The sequence below is a fragment of the Scardinius erythrophthalmus genome, assembly GCF_964197995.2.
Source record: "Scardinius erythrophthalmus genome assembly, chromosome: 1".
Taxonomy (NCBI): domain Eukaryota; kingdom Metazoa; phylum Chordata; class Actinopteri; order Cypriniformes; family Leuciscidae; genus Scardinius; species Scardinius erythrophthalmus.
Window position 1 is genome coordinate 60,841,127 of NC_138221.1, and position 9,067 is coordinate 60,850,193.

Here is a 9,067-nt window from a genome sequence, read left to right on the forward strand (position 1 = left end):
TTTCTAATTCCACTCACAGTGAAATCTCATCCGCTCCACATATCTGTATTTCACACGTCAAATATGCTAGTTCATAGTTATAGTTGCTTTCAGTGTGGACAGATGAAGGAAACGTATTGTGTCGCATCTGGTTAAGGCTGAGTTGGAGCATCCCGACATCTTTAATGTTAGCTGGTATTTTTTGTTTCTCACTAATTGTCTTTCTAAACACCTCTCATTGTCCTCTAGATCTTTGATACGGAGCTCAGAGTGGAAGAAACAGAGGTGTGTTTTATTGACATCGCCTACGACGAGATACCAGAGCGCTACTACAAGGAGTCTGAGGTGAGATATTTCTTTAATAATACACATAAATGCATAATCATTAAAGAAATGATTTATAATAAATTCCCTCTAAAGTACAGTATGTGCTCATATTCGCCTCTATCTTTCATATTCACATCCAATATTTTTCTCACTGATGATTTATTCATTTGAGCTCGGGTTGATATGGTATTTAGTGCTGATGGGATTTTGTTTTGAAGAAACAGGGGAGTGCTTCTCCCACATGGAAGAAAACAAAGGAGTATGGGTTATTTTTAAGCCAATCCTGAATTATTAAAGAGGCCCTGTTGAGATCTCTACTGGATACACGTAAGACTCAGAGTCCCCTCTCCACTGTACCGCCACAGTAATTCATTTTCACATTCTGTCTCTCTCCTCATGCAGAGGTGAGCTAAGACAGATGAGAGCAGTGCAGTGTTATCTTCCTCTGGCAGGAGCTTGCTGCTATCTGAGGATCCAGGCCAGCAGTGCTTCTGTTTGAAGAGGGAAAAAAGCAAAGGTGGAATTAGATGTGGAAGGGAAAAGAACAGCTGCCATTCTGGGACTGACAAGCGTGATCACTCTAGTCCTCATTTAGACAAATAAAATCACTTGTGTCACGGAAAACAACCTTAGCGTTATGTCCTGATGTGGCACAGTGCAACAAAGCAAGAAATGTTAATCTTGTCAATGCTTATTTTGTCAAAATGCATGCCAATAAGTGAACGATTTAACATAATAACATTGCAAAATATCACCAGCGCACTAACAATGGTTTAAAAAGAAAAAATATTTTGCAAGAAGTGATTCGAATAATCTGATCATAGTATGTTGGGGTATATAGTAAATTAACCGCTTTAGCTGAAAGAGCTAAACACCAGCAAACTGAACCGCATCTGGTTAGGACATGGTGTTATACTGACAGTTGGTGTAATGCACCCACAATGCATTGCAAGGTAGTATTGTCATAGATGAGTTTTAAATGGAGTATGACTATTAGGCCGTGTGTCCACCAAAACGCCTAGCTGTGAGCGCTTTTTTCAGTTGAGACGCTTTGCTTGTTATGATACGGAATATCCGTGAAAGTGTTACTAGTATCTCATTTCACACGTATTTTGTTTCTGCGTTGATTCTATATTAAAATGTTGATACAATGTAATGTATTTTCTCTGGCTCTTGTTTTAAATTATTTTGTTCTGTTGCACTAGCAGAATGTGACGGTTGGTTGGTGTGGTATTAGTCCCGCCCCTCCTCCACTGTGATTGGACGGTTGGGTAAAAAGTGACAGTGATGAGTGCTGCGTTTTACCCAAAGTTGAACATTCTTCAACTCTCGGTGACCGGTAAAAAACTGCGGGCGCTTCAGCTTGAAATAAATGCTCAGCGCCTCGTTACGTTTATGCAGTTTTAAATACGCGGCGTTCCCATTGAAAACAATTGAAAAAAATACGTCAGCCGCGTGAAAAAAACGCTTTGGTGGACACACAGCCTAAAGGTGTATTTTAGGGGGATAAGAAATGCCCCCCACCATGATTCTCCCAGCAGTCCTGCAAAGATCTCAACAGTCCTGTGTTGCTGAACAGCCTTTTTTTGTGGATCTGAGTCAAAGACAGCAAAGCTCCCGCTCTGGGGAAGTTCCAGCTGGCATTTTGTGCCCTTCAAGGACACTGCGGGGAAGGGGACACTATTTGTTGGGTCGTTCCAAACAAAAGTGAGCTACCAAATCCTTTCACAAAGGTCCCTTTCCCGGCCTCCGCTGTAAGCCCAAAGTATACTTCGTTTTTTGCACGTAGGCTACATTATGCGTATAGTGCGAGTGATGCACATTTCATCAACAGCATAATGTGCATATACACGTGCTAATTTATGGAAGCTTGTTTCCGGCACAGAATAAAACATTTTAAAAGATAATTGCGACTTTTTATCTCACAATTGCGAGTTTACATCTCCGCAATCCTGACTTTATTTCTCACAATTGCGAGATATAAAATCAGAATTGTATGATAGTCCAACACTATCTCACGACCAATTCGTAACAATTCGTACGAATGATAAAAAGTTGTCTAATTCGTATGAATTCGTACGACCTCACTCGTACGAATTTGTACGATTTGTCTAAACCCACGTGATGGTTAGGTATAGGGGCGGGGTCAGGGGTAGGTCATTCGTATGAATTCATACGAATTCGGCAATTCGTAAAATATGTACGATTTAGCAAAAATCGTAATAATTCGTACGAGTGAGGTCGTATGAATTCGTACGAATTAGCCACTTTGTTAAATTGTTACGAATTCGTTGTGAGATAGGTTGGATAGTCGCAATTCTGACTTTTTTTTTCTTGCAATTTTGAGTTTATATCTCGCAATTCTGAGAAAAGATGACAGTTATAAAGTCCAATTCTAAGAAGAAAAAAAGACCAACTTTATAACAGGCAATTGTGAGATAAAAAGTCAGAATTGTGAGATAAAACGTTGCTGTATTCTGTGGCGAAAACAAGCTTCCATACCAATTAGTTTGTCCACAAGGTGGCAACCCTAACCCGGCCCGTTGTTTCACAGTCGAAATAGCAACAAACTACTGGAAACTGCAACAACAATAGGCACCAACGTTGACCTGCGTTTGTGTGAGGGGGTTAAGTGATACCCACAACCTTAGTGTAAACGAGTACAAAGACATTTTTATCAGTCATAACTTCTAGAGAGAAAAAGCGCAGACACTGAACAAGAATTAAACTTTCTAGTGCTATCAAATGGAGTTTACTTTGAAAGGCTACACATTTGGCTATACACATACGCTAGCATTCACATCCAAACTGAAGTACACTTTAGGCTTGCGTGCATTAGTCATGGTCAATTGAAGGAATAATTTATTATTTAATAGGAATTCATATTTTTTTTCTCACATTAGTCATTGTGTCAAAAACAATTGTGTCTCATGAGCAAAAATTAAATCATTTTTCAAAACTGCCATTGACAAGAACAGATAGATGTCTCTCTCAGGTGTAATAGACCTCCTTGATTTTTGGCATTCTGGATTTTGATGATTTTGTTGTCTGTTAAAAGACAAAGTCTTGGCAGGGTTGGTAGGATGATCAACAGCTCGGTTTTCAACAAGTTAAGTTATTCAGACAGAAATGCCTGCCAAAAATGTGATAATACCAGATGACAATTGGTTGTCAGGGTGAAAGGAGAAATAAAGAAAGGAGAGATAAAATTAATTGATTATCATCTGTATAAGAATGATAGGGAAAAGCTCTGAGAGGTGATCATTTTGCAAAGTGATTTGGTGGAAAGGGGGGGTATAAATGGGCCAGGTACTGAACCCTGTGGGTAGTTGGTGTGTAGAGTACTGACGTCAAGTGCTCTGCCCTCTAGAGCGAGTAGAGCAAAGCAATGTTCACTTTTAAATGGAATTCGCTCTCTAATTCTGTGCATGTTTACAAAGGTGCAATATGCTTTCATGTGTTCCATCAGCTAGAACTGGATGGCAGATACAGGCATTAAACTCACAAATTCTTGGTTTAAAAAAAATGAAATACAGCATTTACAGAAAAAACTAATACAAGGACATCTTTACAGTAAAACAATATCTAAAAACAGTGATTTAACATTTGTAATTTAACTGTATAATGAGATTTCCAATTGTGACCCTGGACCACAAAACCAGTCACATGGGTCAATTTCCTGAAATTGAGATGTATACATCATATGAGAGCTGAATAAATACGTTTCCATTGATGTATGGTTTGTTAGGATAGGACAATATTTGGCCGAGATACAACTATTTGAAAATCTGAAATCTGAGGGTGCAAAAAAATGAAACCTTAAGGAAATTGCCTTTAAAGTTGATTATTTATGTTCACGATTGTGCTGCATTCACTCACAAATATACATGTTTTATATATTTACGGTAGGAAATTTACTAAATATCTTCATGGAACATGATCTTTACTTAATATCCTAATGATTTTTGCCATAAAAGAAAAATCGATAATTTTGACCCATACAATGTATTGTTGGCTATTGCCACAAATATACCCGTGCGACATGTGACTGGTTTTGTGATCCAGGGTCACGATTGTCAGAGCCTTGGTTTAGTGTTTTGCATTGTTGGCATGTGCTGGTTCATTTCCCGATCTGGGTCCCACCTTTTCTTTCCATCATCTCCAGTCGTCTTTCTATTCTGCTGTAAATGTGAAGTTTCAAAACTGGTTACATTCTGGTATAGTGTATTTAAAATTGGCTCTGTGACCATTTTCAATTTGTATTTCCACTTCAGGACCCAAGACACTTTAAATCCGAGAAGACAGCCCGGGGTTTGCTGCAGGAGGGATGGAGAGACACGCAGGACCCCGTCATGTGCTCCTATAAGCTAGTGACCGTGAAGTTCGAGGTGTGGGGACTTCAGACACGTGTGGAACAGTTTGTGCACAAGGTCACTTCCACCCTTCCACATGCATATCCCAGACAGGCCCCCTGAAATCCCAACCTTGCAGTTGCTCTCACTGCAGATCACTCAGATCTATAGATAGATCTGTCCATCTGGCTGTGCTTACCATAATATTGCATGGACAAATTGATGTTCAACAACTCATGGACAATGAGTTGTTCAAAATCTTTCTTTTTTATAAACTCTGTGTACACAATGTTCTCAATGCTGGAGTTCATGTGTATAGAGCCCCTGGTGATACTTCGAGCTAAGTTTCATGTTGTGTCGAGCCTTCTTAGTGTTTTAAAAATAGCGATTTTTGATGCTATCATAGAAGTGCCCCTAGCACTCCCATTCAAAAGGCAATTTGACCAAAAACGAAAATACGGTCAAACTTAAAAGTGGCGTTTCCATTCTAATTATGCTTTTAAACGAAAGTTTGCCTCGGGTAGATTAATAAAAAGACCCTAGGTTGCATTTTGGCGAGAGTTACCCTTTAATCTGTCTTTCTCTAGGTGGTGAGGGATGTGCTGTTGCTGGGCCATAGACAGGCTTTCGCCTGGGTTGACGAGTGGATTGGTAAGTTTGACCATTGACCAACCAGTCATCTAATCAGGCTTGCTGTTTATTCATCTCTTTACCTTCATGGTGGTTTCTTTTGTGTTGATTGTCCCAGAGTCATGACTAACAAACCTCACAGACGCAGAAGGACGTCGTGATCCATAGCTCGCAACCGTGTTTAGTCTTGCATGAGTCACTCCAAGAACAAGTGGACAGTAAAGAGATGTTTCACTCATCGAAGACCTTGACCAAACTGATTAGATGACACCTCTTTAAACAAATTCAGTCATGAACACTGAAAGTGTTCAGATTACAAGACATAGAAAGCAAAGCCGTTCTCTCCACAAAAAAAGGAGACCGTGAGAGGGAGGCAGGGTTTCTTTTGTCTCTTTCAAGCTTATTGCGTTCTCAGTGAGAACTTAAAAGTGTGTGTCATGGAGATCACTGCGGGTCGTTAGTTGGTTGAATTAGAGCAGAGGTGACCATGAACCAATCCTGCTTTTGGAGGGCCACCTTCCTGCAGAGGTTAGCTTTAGCCCTAATGAAGCACATGAACCTGAACCAGATCAATTAAGGTCTTCAGGATCACTAAAAACTTCTAGTCAGATAGGTTGGAGCTTAACTGTAGGAAGCAGGCCCTCCAGGAGAAGGAACGGACACCCCTGAATTAAAAGTACTCATTAGTCAGGATTTGTTGGCTAATGGTCTGAAAGGGAGACTATTATAAAACAACAGCCTGTAGAAACATATAAAGGTGACATGAAATATGTTACTGTAGCTTGTTAATGGAAACCTTGTGAACATCAAATGGAATATGATTTTATATTAGATATGTTTAGTCCAGGGCTGTCAAACTCCGCTTCTGGAGGACCATACTGTAGTAAAGTAGGGTTTAGCTTCAACCCCAATAAAACACACCTGATCCAGCTAATCAAGTTCTTCAGGGTTACTTGAAAACTACAGGTAGGTGTGTTGGAGCTTCTAAAGGAGTTGAGTTCGACACATCTGGGGCCAGTTGCGTAAACATAGCCATTATGTTAAGAACTAATGCGAACGACTAGCAGTTAGTTAGGGGTAATCAGTCTTACTTTTTCGCCTTTCAATTTAGACCAGTCTACGTTTTTATGGAACTGACTTGAAAAAGATATGATGAAAAAGAAAAATGGATGACTAACTTTTAAGACTAGTCTTAGCAGTTCATGCAACTGGGTTTAGTGCAATATAAATTCCATTTGATTGAGGAGACTTTGCCTCCATGGTTAAGATGTCCACTACACACCACTAATTGAACTTTCTTTGCTTGGGTGTTTAAAGACATGACAATGGAGGAAGTGAGGGAATATGAGCGAGCCACTCAGGAGGCCACCAATAAGAAGCTGGGCACCTTTCCCCCAGCCATCTCCATCAGCCAGACGCCCCTGCCAGCCTGCGCTCGCAGCGGGCCGTCCAGCGCTCCCTCCACACCCCTCTCCACTGAAGCTCCGGACTTCCTATCTGTGCCCAAGGACAGACCAAGGAAGAAGTCAGCTCCGGAGACCCTGACTCTTCCCGACCCAGCACGAAGAGACTCTGCCTTCCGCCTTCCCAGTCTCTTTTCCTGGGGCTCCAGCCACCCGCAACCTCAGTAGACCACAGTTCTGGCCTTAGTTTATGAAAACACACCCCAGTAATGTGTTTGTTTGACACAACGTGAATCAGTCTCTCTTTAAATACTTAAGGTTTCCCTCAAACACACACAAACATACACACATATGCACAGAGTGGCTTTTTAACCAGTGCAACCTCATATTTTACACTGGGAGTTAATTTACAATAGGCCAAAAAGTGCATTCTGATTTACAAAAACTACAGATCACTGTTAAAATATCTCAGGAGTTGTCCCATTGATAGACAGAGCTGAATCTTTTACTTTTTCTTTTTCAGTTTCCTTCCTGCTGAGCCATTTCTTTCTTTTTTTTTTCCTACATATGTTGAATATGGAGAGGATTTGTAGCCACTGTTGTTTTTGCTGTAGTGGTGTATTTAATGGTATATTCTGCTCGGTTAATATTCTCATGTTAACGTCACGTGACTTTTTCTCCTCAGGCTTCAGAATTTCTCACTAAAATGAATATGTGTTTGACATGTACTGTAAATATCTCATTTATAAGAATGTAGGGGTCAATTTGATGGTGGTTTCACTATGCTCTTGTCTTTAACTTTGATCTGTCCCATTCCCATGGACTCCAAGTGATACCAACTTTACTGACCCAGCCCTTTCGCTCGGTCCGTCGTTTAACAATACGAACTGGAACTCGTCTGTACATACTGTAGTTTATCTTCATAATATATTTGTTAGATTGAGGAGCATCTGCCATGTAACTGAGTATCCTGTTCTACATTATACTGTATGCTATTGGTTTGGATTTCTGTGATGCATTACCCATGAATATGAATGAAAACGAAGTCCTCAGAGAATGCTTGATAATTAGATTGTTGTATAATCTTTGAGCTCTAAGGAATGTTTGCTGCTGCTGCTGGCCAATGTATACTTTGTAAATTGGAAAGCTCTTGTACTCTTGCTGGTTCCCCCGCATATCTGTTCTTTTAAACTTAAACACTCTTTTCTAAAGGATTCACAAATGCATTTGCCAAATCTTGGGAAATCGTGCTTTTGATGTCAACTGCCAATGTGAAATTAAAGCATTTGCTACAGTATCTGTTGGGAACTCTACTTCATTCCAGTTTCACCAATGTCTTTGCAGTGTGTGGATATCCTAAGGTTACAACCCTTATGAATGGAAGAAAGTGCAATATGGCGGAATAAATCCTGTTTTTTTTTTTTACGATATTTGAGCATTGAAACCACATTTATGAGACAGCTTTGGAGAATTTGAAGTTTGCCCATTGAAAAAGAAAGGAGCTGCACTTGCATGACTGAATTAGCTGCATCGGTCACTAAACTGCCGTTTATAAATCCTCTCCCGTGGCCTTATTGGATAGTAAAGTTCAATATTAGGCACACTTAGGCACAGAATCTCATGGAGAAGAAGTAGGTCATCTGGGTACTTGTTGCCTACTGTTTTAGGACTACTGTGAATTCGACATACTATTTTTGTCACATACTGTTTTTCACCTACTATATAATAGGATAGTATGTGATTTCAGATGCAGCCTTTGCTTTTACCCTTATTCGACAGGCCATTTTGACTTAAGACATGTCAGCCTGATGCCTGTTATTTTTAAAGCATTAACAAATTTAATCAGGTCTGTGTTATTCTTTAACAGGAAGCAAAGAAAAGGAATATTAATCTCTTCAAATATAGATTTTTAAGATTAAACTTCCCTTTAAATTACTGAAATATGTAGTTGCATAACCATTGTTTTTGAGAACTACTGTGCATCTGCGTTGCGTCGAGTCCACCAACTTCTGGCACCTAAACGGGTATCTCAGCCCAGGATGGACAAACTACATTACACAGTTCCTGTAAATTTGGGGGTTTTGCTTCAGAAACGGCCACTACATCAATCCTTTTTGCCTGGAACCAAGATGTTGCTCGCGTACTCGTGTGTTTATGGTTGTTGTCTTGTTGAAAGAACCATTTCAGGGGCATTTCCTCTTAGGCAGTATTTTTGATGTATTCAAACTGATCCATGATCAACACCATAGTATAAAAAACATCCCCATACCATAATTTTTGCGCCATCATGCTTCACTGTCTTCACAGTGTACTACTATGGCTTGGATTCAGTGCCCTGGTGCGGGGGAAGTTGTGCCTTTGAGGGAATACATTGAG

The 9,067-nt window shown here is 40.0% G+C and overlaps 1 protein-coding gene across 1 annotated transcript in view; it reads left to right on the plus strand.

The window, feature by feature from the left end:
* Positions 1-7,981, plus strand: part of pitpnc1a (phosphatidylinositol transfer protein cytoplasmic 1a) — a 101,023-nt gene extending 93,042 nt beyond the window's left edge. The window contains exons 6-9 of the mRNA XM_081362986.1: positions 229-324; positions 4,581-4,736; positions 5,246-5,309; positions 6,606-7,981. Coding sequence (XP_081219112.1) covers positions 229-324; positions 4,581-4,736; positions 5,246-5,309; positions 6,606-6,919 — 630 coding nt within the window. The 3' untranslated portion in view covers positions 6,920-7,981. The remainder of the gene's footprint in view (positions 1-228; positions 325-4,580; positions 4,737-5,245; positions 5,310-6,605) is intronic.
* The last annotated feature ends 1,086 nt before the right edge of the window (positions 7,982-9,067 follow it).